An 18801-nucleotide genomic window follows, 5' to 3' on the forward strand; every position below is an offset into this window, starting at 1 on the left:
CATTGATCCAGCTCCCCCAGCTTTGTCCCCAAGGGTCCGTCACGTTCCTCCCCCGCAGCCCCGCTCCTCTAGTGTAGCTATGCAACCGCAGCGCTGATAAATCCAGCGCTGGTTCGCGGCTTTTGAGTTATGATTGACAGCTTCGCCGATTTTATGGACGTGCGCCGTTACTACATTTTTGTGTGCAGTGAGCAGCCGGGTTGTTATTACAGAATTGCTCCGTTTCGTGTGGAGTTCCATTTATATTACGCGCACGTGTATATGTGTGTTAGGTCCACGCTCTCACGAGTGTAACTTCCCTCAGGTGGGCTGTGGGACGGCGGGCGGAAGCTCTGTCGGTGTGTCACACAGCCCCTGCTGCAAGCGAAGCGCAGGAGGACACAGCGGAGCTAAACTTGAGATAATCATCCCTGCTCCGGCTCACCAGAACCCCCCAACTCTTTCCTCTGGAATGTTTCTGGAAGATGTTTCATTGGCTGCAACTAAAAGCTGCAAAAAGTACAGCGTGTAGTATTTGCATTTGTCACCAGAAACAATCTCTGCGTAATTAATGCCAGCGCCGTGTCACAGGCACTGATAGGGTGCGGATGAGCAGCCTTTCAAGGGCAGCGCATGTAAATGCGCTTCCAATGTGCACGCTCGTTTAACGATCTCCAATTAATAGCATCGTTTAAAATAGCCCTGTCCTCACGAAGCAGGGAGTGAACAGTGACGCCTGACTGTCAGGGCTCTCGGCGTCCTGCCCTGGGCAGGGCACGAAGTTGCGGTCGGTGTTACAGGTTTGTCTGCTGGGGCTGGTGATGCTCACAGCCGCAGCGCTGCCGACCCCACCGCGCCGATTTACGCCTTTTGGACAGGTACATGCGGGGACGGCCCGATGCCCTCGCTCAGGGCGGCTCTGGGGAAGGCTTCGCGGCCGCTAGCCCCCCGCCCTGGCGTGATGCGGGTGTCCCTCACCCTGCGCCCCTCGCTCCGGCACCGCCAGCTCTCACAGCCCTGCACGCTCACCCCCGCCTCAGCGCCGGACTGTCACCCCGCGGAGCCTCGCGCCCTTTACAGAGATGGGGTGGGGGGTGGGGGACGGACGCCCATCGCCCCAGGCAAGAGGCGAAGGGGGTGTAAAGGCAGCGCCGCGGTGGCGCCCCGGTCCCGGCACTGCGGTGCCCGCCCCGTACAGCCGCAGCCCCGCGCCTTTGTGGTGGGCCGGGCGCCAGCGGGCCGGCCGCGGGCCGCTCACTATTTACTCCCTCAGCTGTGCGGCGCGGCCACGCCCCCTCGCGGGATTGGCTCTCCGGGCGGAAGGCCCGCGCAGCCCCCGCGCTGCCCGTCCCACCAGTGAGGGCGCCCCGGGGTGATGGACGTGCCGGCGGCCGCCAATGGCAGCGAGCGCGGGCTGGGCTCGGCGGCGGCGGCGGCGGCGCTATAAGAGGAGGCCGCGCTGCCCCGCGCTTCAGTGCGAGCTCCGCCAGCGCCCAGAGGGGGAGGGCAGCGCTAGCGCTCCGCCAGCTTCCCGTCCGCAGCCCGTCCGTCCGCTGGAGCCGCTCTCTCCGCCCGCCTTCCAGCATGAAAGCTTTCAGCCCGGTGCGGTCCGTCAGGAAAAACGGCCTCTCGGAGCACAACCTGGGCATCTCCCGGAGCAAAACCCCCGTGGATGACCCCATGAGCCTCCTGTACAACATGAACGACTGCTACTCCAAGCTGAAAGAGCTGGTGCCCAGCATCCCGCAGAACAAGAAAGTGAGCAAGATGGAAATCCTGCAGCACGTTATCGACTACATCCTGGACCTGCAGATCGCCTTGGACTCGCACCCCAGCATCGTCAGCCTCCACCACCAGAGACCCGGGCAAAACGCTTCCTCCAGAACTCCTCTGACCACCCTAAACACAGACATCAGCATCCTCTCGCTACAGGTAAGCGCATAACCCCGCGCCCCTCGGGCTCCCCGCTGACCTAGATAGGGCAGCTCAAGCCGCTGTTAGGAATGCGGTCGCTGAGGGGACGGCGCCCCGGGCACCTCTCCCCGCTGGCGGGCTCTGTCGCCGGGCGTGCCGCGGGCGGAGCGCGTCGCGACCCAGGACAGTGTTCTCCTGCCCGCTTACCCTTGTGTTGTTTTCTCCTCGCAGGCGTCCGAGTTCCCCTCAGAGCTCATGTCAAGCGACAGCAAAGCACTTTGTGGCTGAACTGAGCGGTGAGTGCGGCGCCTCCTGATTCCTGAACTTGGGGTACAGAGCGTCTCCCCGGGGAGCGGGAGGCGCGGCGGGCTAACTGGAAAAATCGCTCCTAAAAGTTGATTAGGAGATGCTTTCTTAGTGGCTGAGAAATCTAAGGCTCGTAAGGCGAGTCTGGGGGCCCGAAGGGCTCCTGTAGCGCAGGTTCAGCGCGCAGCGCGGGCCGCTCTGACACCGCTCCCCGCGCCTCGCTGGGGAGTCTCGGCTGCCTGGGCCGAAGTGACTAAGTTGGGAATCTTGGCACAATTCCGTACATTTTGTGATGTGGGATTGTCTGCGCTATCAATTAAAGAAGCGACTGCTTTTAATCAAGTAATTGCTGAAAGAGGCAGACTGGCGCCTCCGAGCATTACGGTTGCAGAGATCCAAATAAGAGATTGGGCTGAGAATCCTCTCCAGGCTTTCCCTTGAGTAGTGTGTGTTTTAATGTTGGAGTTGCGCTCTTGAGAGCAGCGAGTGTGTGAGCATGTATGTGTTGCATCTGGACGCCAGGGTTTGCCCAATCTCTTGAGTGTTTGGTTAAATGTTCAAACTGTGGCTTCCTCTCTGGCGCCAGTCTGTCCGGATCTCTGCCCTGTTAGCATTCTCCTAAATATGCCTCTCTTCAATCTCTTGCAGGTGTTCCACTGATGAGATTTTTTTTTTTTTGCACAAGAAAACGTCTACAGGATTTTTTTTTTTGAGGTGCTGAATTTATTTTTCAGCTGTATCTGGAGGGGAAAATCCACATTTTAACTAAAAAGGACCTTTTAAAAATTAATAAAGAAGAAAAAAAAACAAAACCCAAGATTGATCTTTATCCCCACCCCATTCTTCAACTTGGACTGAACCTAGTTATTTATGAAGAGACTCTTAAATACCCTTTCCCTAGTTGGAAGGCTTCCTTTATATACTATTCCCAACGTGGGGAGCGAAACAAAAATCTCATAAGGAGTTGCCCATTTTAAAGCAGACTTTGCCTTTTTTTCCAAAGGTGGAGCGTGAGTACCAGAAGGATCCAGTGTTCAGTTTTGTAGGAGAGTCTGTGGTCAGAAGTTACCTTTTTGACACAAGCCTAGGACTGAATGCTGTGTATATATTTATATATAAATATATATATATGAGTGAAACCTTGTGAACTCTTTAATTAGAGTTTTCTTGTATAGTGGCAGAAATTTACGTTTCTGCAAAAAGTGTAATGATGTACTTAATCATGCTAAACTTTTTATAAAAGTTTAGTTGTAAACTTAACCCTTTTTATACAAAATAAATCAAGTGTGTTTATTGAACTGATTGCTTGCTTTATTCTTTGGGGACCAACTGTTTGCTGGCTTGGATTTGTGTTGTGTGTTTTATTTTTTTTAATACTTCTACATTCTGTTATGACTTTACCAAATACGAACTCAAATATGTAGAGAATATAAAGAATAAAATTACCTGAAGTGAATAATGATTTTTGTAACTTGGAAAATGTTATTTGAGCGTACATTCTAAACTTCTAAACGATCTGCCTGTGAATAATATGAAAGGAACTATAAAAGTAACCTATTACGGAGGGTCTGCTATTGACGAAGTGTTTGGAAACATAGGCATGAGCAGCTAATTCTGAGACAGTCCCAGGGAGTGTTGCACTTTTTTTTTCCCCCACCCCCCTACCCATATGGATGATTCAGTTCTCTCCAGATCTGTTTGTGTTCAGAATAATAACTTGGAATTACGGGTTGTGGGTGGTTATTAGTCCCCTAACTATTAAACTTCTCAAAAAAGGCTTTGAATGTGAGAGTTGGTGATGCGTTAACATGGGATCTAGAATGATGAAGTGACTGTTGCCTTTCCACACTGGAATTTTCATGCTTCCATGCAGTATTTCAATGAAATGAGGTTTCTAATCAGTTGCAGCAGCTTCTGCGTATGACTAAGATACTGAGAATTGAGCTAAATCGCTGTTGTGTTACTGATTAAACTTTGGCTGCTCCTGAAGGGACTCTTTCTCCATAAGAATTAAATTAACTTTGAAATAGGAGTCTGAATTCCTGAAAGCCAGTAAGTTTTATTCCTCTCCTGCCCCTCACAAGCAATATACTACTCCCTTAGTTCTTCAGGGGCTGTTTAATGTGTGTGCCCCATGAAGCCACTGCAGTCACCACTGTTTATTGGGCCTGTGTAGCTGTCATAAGACAGTGGATGTGGGAACTGCGCAGCCTTATCAGATGACGTGCTAATTTAAGCTCCCTTATAAACTTGCCCAAAATGGGAAGTTTTGAGTCCTGTGAAGAAAACTGCTTGCCCTCGGAATGACAGACGCTTAGCTGATGCTTTGGGAAAGTCCAGCTCTGTGGCGAGCACAGCCCTTGGGGCCTGGGGGAGTGTGTTTGAGGTTTCTCTGCGCTGGGGAGTCAAAGTGAAAGGCGGGAGCTTCACCTGGGGCCGGCAACACTTTCACCAGCGAACAGGTGGGGGGGTGGTGCTCTGGGCCGGCAGCAGCTGCCTTTCCTTGCCCTTGACACCAAATCCATTCACGTAGGCTGGGAGAAAGCCAGCTCTGATCTCTTAATACAGGAGCTGCCCTGCCCAAGCAAAAGCACACTCTCTCAGAGGATCAATGCTGTCAGAAGACAAGAAAGGTTTGCAAAGCCTCAGCTGGGACAGGGAGAGACACGGGGCAGAGCTGATCTGCTGGTGCTCACCGTGCCCTCCCCAGCCCAGCTGATAAAGGAGATCTCTCCATGCAGCACACACGGGCTGTGCCTCCGCCCGCCAAACCTCGCTACTGTCTCAACAGCCAGAGCGCAGGGTTTGTTCCAACTTCCTGCAATGAATATTTAACCCTGACAGCCCAGTAGCAAAATATTTAACCGTGGCGGATCAGCATGCCTCAGTCCCTGAAACGCTCCTTCTCATGTATGTTTTACCCAACGCTGAACAATACTAATCGGGGCTTTCAGTGCGGTGTTGAGATCCTTGTCCTTCCATTCCAGTACCAAGCTAAGGTAATCGCCACCCCATTTCTCCCTCAAAACTAGTTTTTCACCCTGCTGTTCATTTTAGGGTGAGACCGTAGTGTCACTTCAAACTAACAGTTCAGTTTATGAAATTAAAGAGCTGCAACAGTCAGACAGATCACTGTAATCATTTTAAGATCAACTCCTCTAGAAACTAAGGCATTTGCACTTTTGGTATTTTTAAGCTACAGGATGATTAACACCACACTTGTAGAATGAAACCCATTTCCTTATCATGCATAGCCAAAAGAGAAATTCACAATTTACAAGGCGTGGGGAGCTGAGCAGGAAAACAAACAAACATGTTTTTAAAAATGTAAATTAAGAAAGGAAAAAATTTTTCCTCTTTCGGGATTAACTAATTCATTGTCTCAACGAGACATTCCTATAATCAGAACAAGGGGCTTAAACTAGGTGCTCTAACAAAATGACTCTTAGGTTTTGTTAGCCAGAGATAATCATCAAGGTCAAAGCTAAATGCCCAAAGCCTTACAATTCTTCAAGTTTCCTTGAAGATGTGAGATTTCTCTATTCTATAGCACTGTCATTGTCTCTCCAGAATACATTAGGAAAATCTGTGAAGCTTTCCCTGGCCCACTTCACTCTGTCTCAGAGCACGGTTGTTGCCAACGTTCCTGTTACCCAGCTGGCTGGACACAGGAGAGCAGGAGGACCCATACTGAGCTACGTGATAGCAAAACAGTTTTGGCAACGATCATATTTAAACGCTGTAAAATCTTTTCCAGTAGGCCATGCAGGGGAGTTGTAGCTGCACCCAGAGACACCTCCCCGGGGCGAGGGAGAAAGGATGCAGTGAAGAGGTCTCTCCCCTCTAGAAGGGGTTTGCGAACCTCTCTCTTTGTGTATTGCCCTCAACAACACACGGCCCAGCCCAAGCCCGGAATGAACGGTGCCCTTTGGGTTTTCTGGGGACGCCTTTGCATTGCAAGGCGGGTGGCGGCGCGGGCCGCAACGGCTGGGAGATGGCCCGTCTGGCCCGCAGCAGCCCCTCCAGCCCGTCAGCAGGTGAGGAAGCAGCGCGGAGAGCAGAGGTCCGGGCTTTGTTACTCTCTCCCGTGCGAACAGCATCGCGTCTGTTGCACCAAAACCCGCCCAGCGCCGCCGTCTCTGTGCAGACCCTTCCCGAGACCGGCGGCTGCGAGCTGCCCGCTCCGGGCCGGGCCGGGCCGGGCCGTCGGCGGGGCCGGTTGGCGCGTGGAGGCCTACTGCCCCCTGCCGGCCTGGGCGCAGAACGCAGGCGCGCGCGGCTCCTCCTCACGTCTCGGCGGGAACCGGCGCAGCGCGGGGCTCCGCGGCTGAGCGGGAAACCCGTGCCCGGGAAGCGCCGAGGGAGGCAGCCCCGCGCTGCCAGCCGGGCACGGCCCGCCGAAGTCGTAACGCCGTTCCGAGGAACCCGAAGAAAAAGTTGCGTAACAATAGTGAATGCTTCCCTGGTTCTGTTGTGGGAAAAGCACCTCTTGCTCCGCACCAGTTTGTACTTGACTCTGGGAAGTAAAGCACCTTCTCTAAACAATCCTGTGTGCGTTAGGGATTCTCCTGCACAGGAAGGGTCTGCAGCCTGGGTCAGTTCCTGCCATGGGGAAAGGATACCAATCATTTACTAACTGCGAGTGAGCATCCCTTCCCGCTTACCGCCGCCCTTGCTTGCTTACATGCAAATGATTTCCACAGCTCTTGTTGGGATCTGTAAGGAGGAGGGATAACAGAATGCAACTGTTGCATGACAACAGTACTGTGTCCAGTTCTGGGCTCCCAGGTGCAAAGAAGGACAGGGATCTCCTGGAAAGAGTCCAGCGGAGGGCTACAAAGATGATTAAAGGCCTGGAGCATCTTCCCTACAAGGAAAGGCTGAATGAACTGGGGCTGTTCAGCCTTGAGAAAAGAAGACTGAGAGGGGATCTGATCAGTGGTTATCAATATCTTAAGTGTGGGAGACAGAGGGAGATGGCCAGCCTCTTCTCAGTAGGCTGTGGGGACAGGACAAGGGGCAATGGCCTCAGGTTGGAGCACAGGAAGTCCACACCAATGTGTGGAAGAATTTTTTCACAGTGAGGGTGACAGAGCCCTGGGACAGGCTGCCCAGGGGGGTGTGGAGTCTCGTTCTCTGGGGCTATTCAAGACCTGTCTGGGCGCCTCCCTGTGCGACCTGTCCTAGGGACCCTGCTTTGGCAGGGGGGTTGGTCCCGATGATCTCTGGAGGTCCCTTCCAACCCCTATGATTCTGTGACAAAAGACTGAGTAAACGCTGGTACTGAATTTTATTCAGAAAAAGATTTTAACAAATGTACTCTTTAAAACTACCGGTTTCCAAAAGGATTGGTATTTTCTGATTCTGCAAATCAATGAAAATGTTTGATGTTTGAAATCCAGTTTGTTTTATCCACATTACCATTTTCCTCTCTAGAGCAGCCATTTAAGTTATCGTAATTCTAACGTGTACGAGCCAAACGCAAACACCATTTCAATAAAACAAAGCTTATATTGTACAGCAGTAGTCACTGATTGTGTGAGCCACTTGCTAAAGTAAATCGAAGGAGGGAACAAAAGAGGAAACAAACAAATGCAATTGCTTTTGGAGTCAGTCAGAGTAACTGAGAGGAATTAATATTTCAGTTGGTTGCTTGCCTTGAAAAAAACATAAAAAACGAGGGGACATGGGGCAAAGACAAGGTCCAAAGCAAGAAAAATTCATTGCACAGGAGATGCTGCTATGGACATACTGCTGCTAGCTGTCCTAGAAGACAGCCCTTTACTTGCTGCCTATCTTCACAATAATGTGATGAATGAATAGATAACACAACAATGTGTGAAGTTACAGAACCTATCCAGATTTGAAATAATTAAACCAACTGCATTACTTGCCAAAAAGAGTATGCTGTTATAATTTCCAGCAAATATCCCCACAAATTACACCATGTCTGTGGCAAACAGTTTTATGAACTGATCAGGTATTTCTACTTAAAACTAAGACCTTGAGCCAGGTCTTAGGTTTTACTACCAATGGCAGGACTTCAAAAGCTTACACAAAGCTCTTCTCTCTAACAGAACCAGACTATAAATCTGCTGAATTTGTCTTTCATTTGGAAGAGAACAAATTATTTTGATACTTACTGTCTTGCGTTTGAGCAGACCCAGGACCAGCATGTTGCCTCACTGAAGCCCACTCATGCAGCCCTCTCACCGACAGCTATAGGAGCCAATGTCTAGGGAAGAAGCTAAGGCCAGCGTTAGGTAACGTTTCTTCAGGGTACTCTCAGCATCTTGTGTTTCTTGAGAGCAGCCTACCTGATAAGTGTATTATTCACTTTGTTGTTCTGTTTGTCAGTGCAGAACTAGAATATCCTACCTGAGGTATACTTGTGGTCTGAGAAGAGGTGTAGTGCTCTGAAAGGGGAAAGATGGCAGGAAGAAAAGGGTGGGACAGAGATAGTGTAAGACTATGTATCTCCTGCATGCTTGACTGGGCATGATCAGAGAAACATATGTCACCTTAAAAAAGGAAGGAGGTTGAGGTTTGAATTGTGTTGTCAGTCTTGTGCAAGTTTCTTTCACCTGGAGCAGAGAGCCCAGCCTCCTGCCCACACTGTCTGTCTCAAGCAGAAAGTCTCTTGCATGCCACAGAACTGAGTTGGTTTAGCTATGTCTGATACCAGCACCCCAGGGAAACACAATGGACTAGACAACCTCTGGAAGCATCCTTCAGCCACATTTTCTGTAAACCTCATGCTCATCCACCAGCTCTATGTGATCTTTGAGAAGAAAAGGATTATGATTACAGGAAAGTGATGTAGAAAGGAGAGAACACAGGAGAGCTCATGTGCACAAACAAATGGTGGTGCTGAGATTTCTGCCACGTTCAGACCGGTAGCCTCATACATACCTAGCTGTAATGTATTAATACACTCTAGAAGAGACACAGACTTGTACAGCATCAGAAAAGTGCAGAGACTTGCCTCATGGAAACAGGAGGAAGTGTTACTCATGGATGTGGAATATGACAGAAGATACCTCTCTTTCATTTGTTAAGGGTAGGAGAGGTTTGTTCCCAGAGCAGGAATATGTAAAAAAAGACCAAGAATATGAACATGTAAATTTTTATTAAAGTTCAGATTCAGTGTCAATAGACAGGAATAAAGTGATGGAAAGGCTAGTTCAGAAAAATTGCTTGAGCCTCATTTCACAGATTCTTCAAGAAGAATTTCACTTGTGCTTTTGTATTTCAGCTCATAAGTATATAAAAAAACCTGCTACTGCAAGGGCTTTGCTTTTTTAATTAAAAAAATTTGTGTAAAACATATTAAGCAAACCCTCCCATTAGTCTTTTCAAAAGATATAACAGTTTGAAGGCTGACTAAATTACCTGCCAAACCTATAAATGCAGTCTAGCTCTTGTTAAAAAGCTGTTTTACTGCACGTAGATGGTTCCACCCAACAGATAGGAAATAAGGTGTTACACATGGGGACACATGCTGTTTACTAATCCTTACTGACTCCCATTTTGCTCAGATTATCCCATTGCTGCTTTTACCAGTCTTAGAGAAAAAGGTGGAAGTGTTGGTTGGACTTTATCCTGCAAGTAATAAAACTCCATGGTACCTAGGCAATTACATTTCTAAATCCCACTGTACATCTGCTTCTTCAGTCACTCAAAAATTTTAAGGGTTCATCAGAGACTGAACTTTTTCCCTGAATTAGTTTAATTTATGCACCTACCTAAGGATCTTTCTCTCCTTCCAATCTAAGTCTAATTTACAAAAAATAGTCATGCTTAGAGGAAAAAATATAACTGTATTTTACATATAAATATATAAAAGATGTGTATATTATGTACACCACACAATCACAGTTTATTGACAGAATGACAAAAATTCTCATCCTCTGAAAATCTGAAACAGACTGTTGCTAATATTGAATTGTATTTTATTTTTTTTGGCAGCTTTGTGTACTTACTATTATTTTTATTACTATTTTAGGGGGCTCTGAGGTCAGCAATACTGTCTAAAAACATAAAAGAAAGGTAGATTAACAGGACTTGTCAAGAGAAAAGAAGCACATATGGAGAGATATCCAAAGGCAGAAACATACCTGAACTGTGACAGACCTAGAGAAAATAGCTTTGTGAATTATGAAAAAAAAAACCTGAAAAATTTCAAATGGAAAAAGAAATTCAGAAGCCAGAAATCAGAAAAAATTAAGCTGATACTTCAGGATTTATTTGAGTTCCACTGGAAAATGTGAAGTGGCAACAACCCGTCACAGAACGATGGAAATGTGACTAAAATTGGAAGAATGAGACAAGAGGAATACACAGGACAGAAAGAGTGAGTGATATCATATTCCCCCTGAAGAAAATCACTGTGATTCTGCAGGGGGAGGGGAGGAAAGCAGGGTTTATGCAAAGAATCACAGGTGATAAAAAACCCAGAAAATACAATGAGTGAGACAAAAAAGAACAAAGAAAAGGTAGAACAGAATAAAGTATTTTTACAGTGTGGAAAGTGAGTTCAGCCACAAATTCTACAAAGAAAGAAACCAGAGATACTAGAGCAAAGGTATGGAAAAGTTACTTGTCCTGTGAGTTGAGGAAGAGGATGGACACATTTATCCTCCAGCCTCACAACACAGTTTTAACAAAGAGCTAAAAAACCCTACTGTAACTCTACAGTATTTACAAATATAAGATGCTAGTTCCAGCTGGCCTTGAACCTTAATCACAACATAAATTACTTTTTTTTGCCTGCATTTTCTACATTAGTCACACTGCATAACCTACAGAAGATGAAGTGAGATTGTAGCCCTTGATTCTTACCCTGGCCATAGTTGAGCAAAATTACTATTTTTTTTAAAGGAAAGATAAGAAAATTACCTGTAGCAGGTAAAAACTTGCTTTTGCGGGTTCATTTGCTAGGGAAATTATTAATGAATCACCTTCAGTTACTTAATTCCTGTGAAGCATAGTGTAACAACAAAACATTATTGTAGGAAGCATGTAATTCATGGAAAACAGGGACAGGAAACCCAGGTCAACTTTAACAACTTATTTTTTTAGATTCCATACTCAGGTTCATTGAATAGTGTGATTTCTGATTAAATCCTACAAATTTGTAACATCCATGACCTTCCATATGATTTCAAGGGTTTACCTGTAAAATGTGTAAATAACTAAGTAATCAGGAGATTATTTTTTAAGGAATAAAAAATGTGTTTTTTTTTCCTTTGGTTCTATATGCAGCAAAGGACTATTATTATACCTAAAATAATAGACCAGAGCTCAGTAAATGACAGAGAGGAAAGGAAGACTGACAATAAACTGAAGAGTTCTGTGATCTATCAATCAGATTTGCCAATGAAAGTTGTTCACTAAAAGCCCCCCAGTAACAGGAGATTCTTTTGATATACAACTTTCAGGTTTATAGACATTCTTCAGTTTCCTGGAGAGAAAAAAAACAGCTTTAAAAATGTAATTGATTTCAAGTTTAAAAAGTACTACTTTCCTATCTCTTAGTCTGTGAACTATCGCTGAAATTTATTATTACGTTTTATTGATTAACTGATGGCTTCCACACATTTCCCAAGTGCTTAATTAAAATCAGGAAAGAAAGTCCATTTCATTTGATGACTCTAACGCTGGTGAATGATTTAAGGTGTCCATGAAAACATATAAAATACAAACACTCCATACCTCTCCCTTCAAAGTTCTGGTCTTTAAGCAGCTCAAACAAAAATTTATCAGCTGTTGAAGGTGATGAAATAGGCCTTCAGTAATGCAGGGGGAAATACTGATCTCGTGGTTAAGACTTTGAACTGGGAGTTATGAGACAAGAGCTCTTAGCCCCAATTTCCCACAGACTTCAGATGTGACCTCTGCAAGTCATTTCAGCCCATTGTGTTTCTAAGCATCTGCCAGAATGGGAAATTTAGTTCTCTCTCTCTCAGTAATTCTTACAAACCAGCATGCCCAAAGTGGTATGATACTGGGCTACCTTTGTGATACTGAACAGTGCCAGCAGCATTCCTAGGCATTAAAATCGGTCATTTATCACCTGAAATTGTCCCTGCCACCTGCTGAAGGAATTGCCAATCATGACGTGGGAGTTACACGGCCTCAAAGCACTCCCAGATGATCCACTGCTTTTAGTATTATCTTTCAAAGAAAAATGATGAGTATCGATAGGAGAGATTCCATAACAATAGGCCAAAGAATGGTACTTACCCTGTTGGAAGTGCTAATGTAGATTCAAGCTCTAGTTTTTCTTATGTTACTAAATAAAAAAGAACCAGGGAGAAAGTGTGTGCTCTGGGCACTCACACATCTCCATGTCAGGAAGAAGCTGCTTCTTTGGGCCTGAATGTAGATAAAGTAACATCGCTGTATCCCATATGACCGGAATGGTCTGGTTTCCCATGTCATTGTCACTACTGCCTCTTTGCCTCCAACCAGGTTTGTGTCCCCTGGCACAGTATAAAATGTGACCTTTTGCATTTCATTTGTGTTTCTGCCCTTCTGAGGGGGAATTCTGCAACCCTTGCTCTTGTGTGGGTATTTACACCCAAGCCTGCTCTGGGAAAAGAAATCACAGAATCACAGAATCGTAGGGGTTGGAAGGGACCCACAGAGTTCATTGAGTCCAACCCCCTGCCAAAGCAGGTTCCTTAGTACAGATCACACAGGTTGGCGTTAGATGGGTCTTGAATATCTCCAGAGAAGGAGACTCCACAACCCCCCTGTGCAGCCTGTCCCAGGGCTCCGTCACCCTCACTGTGAAAAATGGTTTGGCACATGCTGTTTTTGAGTCCCATCAGTGATGATGGCTGCTGCTTTAAACAAACATGTGCATTTTGCTATATAAAACCCAGAGTGTCAGGAAGGGCCAAGTGGTCACCTTATGATTCTTGTTCATTTATATTACTCTCAAGCACTTGTGAATTAAATTCCACAACTTCCCTAGATAGCACTGATATTAAAATGATTATTAAAATATAGCATATTGGGTTTTTTTTTCCCCCACCCCAAATTAGAAGCTGATTACTTCAGGCTCTACTACTGAAGCTTCTTATGATCTTTCTGTAACAATATTTTACATATCAAGAAATGATGGGCATTCAGCCTTCCCTCTTCTGAACTCAAGAAATCCAACTCTCTCAATACTGCATACCTGTAAATGGCTCTGCAGTTCTCCTCCAGTTACTTATTAAAGTTGTTCTGGTCTGGAGACAGTACACCTCCAGCAGCACAGCCTACCTCTCCTGGACTGTAGGATACTCCTATTAATACACTGCTCAGAGGTTTCCTTTCCTTCCCTCTACCTTCAACAGCATCACATATTTGTTAGCTTAGTACTGGTTTACTACTCATGCCAACTCCCCATTGTCTTCTGCAGCATAAGCCTTTTTATAGTTGTGCATTTGATTTCACTTTTGTAAGTGCAATACTTTATACCTGCCTTTACTGAATGACATCATGTTAAGTTACAGTCCTCTATGTATAATCAAGTAATTTTGTCCTTCAGGATAAGGCAAGTTCATAGAAAAGTAAGCTATGAAATTCCACCAATAAGATTGCTAATAAAAACTGAATAAACTGGACCAGACCCCTGTATGACCCTTCCTTGCCATAAGATAACTTATAAGCACTCCAAGTCTACCTTTTCAAGCAGTCTGCTTTCACTTCATTGGATGAATTGCATAAGCTTTGATGATAAAAGCCTTACTGAAGTCAAACATATCACATCTGCTGTATCCATCTTCAGCCAAAGAAGGAAATGAAAGCGATTTGATAAGGGTCATTCCTGAAAACTCCATAGTGACTTTTATACTTGAAGTTTCAACACCTGATGAATAATAGAAGCTTGATGAATAAAGTTCTTGCAGGTATCAAAGATCATTCACAACTCCCCAGGCTCTCCCTTTTTCCCTTTAGTAAGGTTGCAGATTGTCCTCTCATATCTTCTGATAGCTGTATCTCTGGGCCTCAGTTTGGAGTATTTTGATGACTACCTTCAGTATTTATTTATTTTTGAATAATCTTAATCAGTGATTTACTTTCTTGGAAGTTCATTTATATATTAATGTTGTAGTTGCACATATTCCCAGGCAGTTCAGAACTATCCATAGTGTGTTCACACCCCATCCTCAGCTCATACTACAGACAGAGGTGTTGTTTCATCTCATCTCAGACCTGGCTCCACTACAGAATTCCAGAGTTCCCATAAAGACTTACCCTTCAGGGTAGCCAATGAATAGGGTTTTCCGCTGTTTCAAAATGCGTATTTAATCCATGTATTACCTATTACCACAGCCTAGGTATGTGTGGCTACATGAGAATTACATACCCTAATTAACATAGAGTCACTTGGGAAGAGGGGAAGCTATAAGACTCATGGACACTTTATAAAAAAAAAAAAAGGAGGTGGCAGAGAGAGCCCTGAACATGGATTTCATGTGCTCTCCTGAGCAGTGTTACAACCTGCAAAGAAATATGATCATAAATGTAAACTCCACTGAGGTTCTGTCACTTCTACAGTAAAAACAATTTCATTAAACCCACAGAACCTGAATTAACACTGCAGCTGGTGCACCAAGATAACTTTACCAAGTGAATGTGGAGGAAATTATGCTCTAGCTGAGGTTCTTTATCTCCAACAAAAAGTCCAGAAGGACTGGACCTTCATCCAAAACAGAAAACAGGCAGAAGACCCTGTAACTCACTCACAGAGCCCTTTATGCTAATAAGGATCTTTACCATACCGTGGGAACATCAGGGATCTTAATACTGACAGACATCCAATACTCATATTTAAATCAGAATGTGGAATGGACTGGGATAGGTAAAGAATTTTTCATCAGATCAGAAAGAGATGCTATTTTGGTATTTGTTACTGAGAGAGCAAAAAAGTTTGACAATGTGATGTGAGAAATGCTAGAAGAATGCATACTGCATTCCTGATCATAGTCCTTGGAGCACAGTGAACAGGGATTAAGGCTAAGGACACCTCAGGAACAGGAAGCTCTGCTTCTTACATTAAAAGCAAAAGATACAAATCAAAATAAATCGGGCTACCTACAAGCACACAACATCAGGACAGAGAAATTACAATTCTGTTCCCCAATCATGACTCAAGTCATCCACCACCAATTTAAAGCACTCAGGAGAAAAACGGGCAGATGAGTATGAGGCTTAATAGATCAAAACCAAGGACTTCTGGACTTTGTGAGGTGTAGATCTTGTACCGTACTATATATTGATACAAGACATCGCTTTGGTGTTGTCAGTTGTCACTTGAACATGCCACTTTCTCATGGTGAAAGAGAAATGCCTGGCACATGTTTCAGACCTAAGTTTTGAGACACTGATAAGCAGAATTTCCTCCTTGACAGTCTGAGTATGTCTCCAAGAAGTGGTATGTTATGATCTGGTAATGAAACTATGTGGAAAGAGACATATTTTGTGTAAAGTGGCTGAGTTTCACATCATAATCAGGGATTTCTCAACTTCTAGAAGTATGCCACACAGTTCACAGCTAGGCCTCAAAATAGGTGTGCTTATATATATATTAAAATGTATTTAAAGGTTTTGGGCCCCTCACTACAAGAAAGACATTGATGGGCTGAAGCGTGTCCAGAGAGGGGCAACAAAGCTGGTGAAGGGTCTGGAGAACAAGCCTTAGGAAGGAACTGGTGTTGTTTAGCCTGGAGAAAAGGAGGCTGAGGGGAGACCTTATTGCTCTCTACAACTACCTGAAAGGAGGTTGTAGCCAGGTGAGAGTTGGTCTCTTCTCCCAAGTAACAAGTGATAGGCCAAAAGGAAACAGCCTCAAATTGTGCCAGAGGAGGTTTAGTTTGGATATTAGGAAACACTTCTTCACTAAAAGGGTTGTCAAGAACTGGAACAGGTTGCCCAGGGAAGTGGTTGAGTCACCGTCCCTGGGGGTATTTTAAAGCTGCATAGATGTGGTGCTTGGGGACATGGTTTAGTGGGCATGGTGGTGTTGAGTTGACAGTTGGACTTGATCTTAGAGGTCTTTTTCAACCTTGATGATTATATATGTAAATATATATGTGTATGCATGTATGTACAAGCTCCAAGGTTGTTTCTGCAGGTACTACAGAAAGCTTAGAATGGCACTCATAATATCATAGCACTAGGAGGAAGAGTGTCCAACTACCTTATCCAACTTTTAACAGCCTTGATATTAATCCTGAGGAGACAAAGTTGTGATAGGTTTCTTCCCTCTCCACCCTCTCTTCAGTTCCATGGGCTACTTAAATACATGTGATCATATTTTTTTGTCTACTGGTAATTAAGAACCATGAAATGGTTTATAGAACCTGAGCAAACTGGTCTTATAGGTTTTTAGAAGCCAGTCATTCAGGCAAAGAAGTCTTCATCCATCTCCAGTGAGCTATCATCACTGTCAGGTCTTTGCTAAAGGACAACTAGTCCACACAAAAGTAATTATTCCATTGTTTTCTGAAAGTCCAAATGTTTCCAAGGACAAGAACAAAATAACAGTTCCCTTCATATATTAGAAAATAACAGGAGTGGGACTACCTTCCTGAGTTCGAATTTTAAGCATAAATGCCTCCTCCTCTTGCAAATTTAGGATGAATCACCTTTGTACTTTCTGCTTGGTAGTAAACTCTGTGTACTTTAAATGCAGAAAAATGAATTCTATGGGTCCTAGCATCACAAAGAACCTACCAGGTACTTAAAGATATTACTGTACAGAGAGCCCTGAAAGTTGATGTGAAGACTGTGGGATAAAAAAAGGGGGAACAAAAAGATAATTATTGAACATTGTAGCCATGGACTACAAAATTAAAGACTCTGGTTCATATTAGCATATAAAAAGATCTGATGAAGTTGAGCTATTCTGTCATCAGATGGAAGGGAGGCAGAAGGCAGCACAGATGGTGAAGACAGAGGAAATTATTCATGTTCCTTGCCACACCTTGAAAGGAGCTACTGAAAAGATGATGTTGAAAATTAAGACCAGAAGGCATCCAGGAACAAAATCTCTAAACCCTCCTTTATATTCCAAAGGTGTAAATATGTCCTGAGGTTAAATAGGCTTATGGTTTGAGGATTTGTCTTTTATAAAAAATGAAAAAACAATCAAGTTTTCTTCTTGTCTTTCAGAGTAAAAATACCTGAACACCAAAGGTTGGCTTCTGAGACTTTATACAAATGTAGAACCTCATAAATCTTGGCATACCAGATCAGCACTCATGAACACGTCGTCAAAGTTTGTCTTTCTTCAGATTACTTCAAAGCAAAAGCTAAAGTGCCCTGAACGTTACATGACTTGCAGTAGCATTCAGACCTGCAGCATCAAGCATAACTTAGAGGTCCATGAAGAAAATTAACCCTTCCTGAATGCAGCCCCAAAGTTCTAGAATCTTAAACAGGCTGCTTATAGTGGAGATGAGCTGATAACTCTGCTTATCTTATGAGCAAGTGTTGCCTGATTACTTATCAGGAATAGTCTTAATGAAACCAAGAGGTAGATATCCCTCTGCTCTGCCCACTATATTAAGTTTGAAGATTCTTCCCACTGGCAGATACAAAGTACTCCACTTTTTAAAAAATGTGTCCATTACTGTCCAGGACAAAGACATAAAACAAAATGTATTTTAGAACCAGTTCTGTGGACTGGGGATATGTGTATCCTGTGAATTCGCCAGGACTTGATGAAGAGGGAGAGAAGTGAGAAAAAAAAAAAAAGTAGAACCTAGACCCTACCTAGGTTGTAAAACCTTCCTAGGGTAAAAAAAATCCCCAACCAACCAGCCAAAATCCCCACCCAAGAATAAACCACCAGCACCACTGCAGAAGAACAGCATTTTCTGCCACTGCTGAAGTGGGAAAAATTGCAGCGTACAGCAGTTCTGAGGTTATGATGAAAACGTTGAAAAGAAGGTAAGGTGCCTGTCAGCAACCAAAGCCCCAATTACCAGTCAAGCAATAAGGCAGAACTGAAACATTCCCAAGTGTTCTACAATGCACTTATGGATTGAACACAGTGACTGGGGGCAAGACAGGAACTAAGTATGTCCCAAGAACAAGGGAAAGCAAATTTACTTAGTCCCAAATGATTGTCACGCCAAACACATTTGAAGTTCAAATCTCAACTTTCTGCCAGAAGGAAAGAACCACAACCAGGCTGCAAGGTTTACAGTCAAATGCAAAACATAAAAAGGATGGGAAGCAAAAAATGCTGAGCAATGACAGAAAGCTAACATAGTAGTCATCTTCAGTTCAGATTTCAGGACTTCTCGTGGTTTAAATGAACATAAAATAACAGGAGCCTCTGATATAAATTCCGATTTGTCAGTCTAGAACTGAGTCCTGAGCTTTCATCTGCTAGCCAAATTGGAATTTGTGGAGTTTTTTGTAGAAACTATGTGTAACTGTGTTCTACCTTTGCTGAGGTAGGAAAGGATTCTGCTGGTGTCCAAAATAAGGCTAGTAAAATTTTGCTGCCTCTCAAAAGTGGTATGACAAATTCAGAAAGATATAAACGTGTCACGATATGTGAACAGACTGAAGAATATGTATTGCCTTTAGCCA

General features: G+C 44.4%; 1 protein-coding gene across 1 annotated transcript; it reads left to right on the forward strand.

Moving 5' to 3' along the window:
- The first annotated feature begins 1485 nt into the window (after positions 1 to 1485).
- On the forward strand, positions 1486 to 3605 carry ID2 (inhibitor of DNA binding 2). Its single transcript, XM_084262113.1, has 3 exons — positions 1486 to 1911; positions 2125 to 2189; positions 2848 to 3605. Exons 1-2 carry the CDS (start codon positions 1564 to 1566, stop codon positions 2179 to 2181), a joined length of 405 nt encoding a protein of 134 aa, XP_084118239.1. The 5' UTR covers positions 1486 to 1563; the 3' UTR covers positions 2182 to 2189; positions 2848 to 3605.
- The last annotated feature ends 15196 nt before the right edge of the window (positions 3606 to 18801 follow it).

The sequence above is a fragment of the Gallinula chloropus genome (genome assembly GCF_964237585.1).
Source record: "Gallinula chloropus genome assembly, chromosome: 3".
NCBI lineage: Eukaryota > Metazoa > Chordata > Aves > Gruiformes > Rallidae > Gallinula > Gallinula chloropus.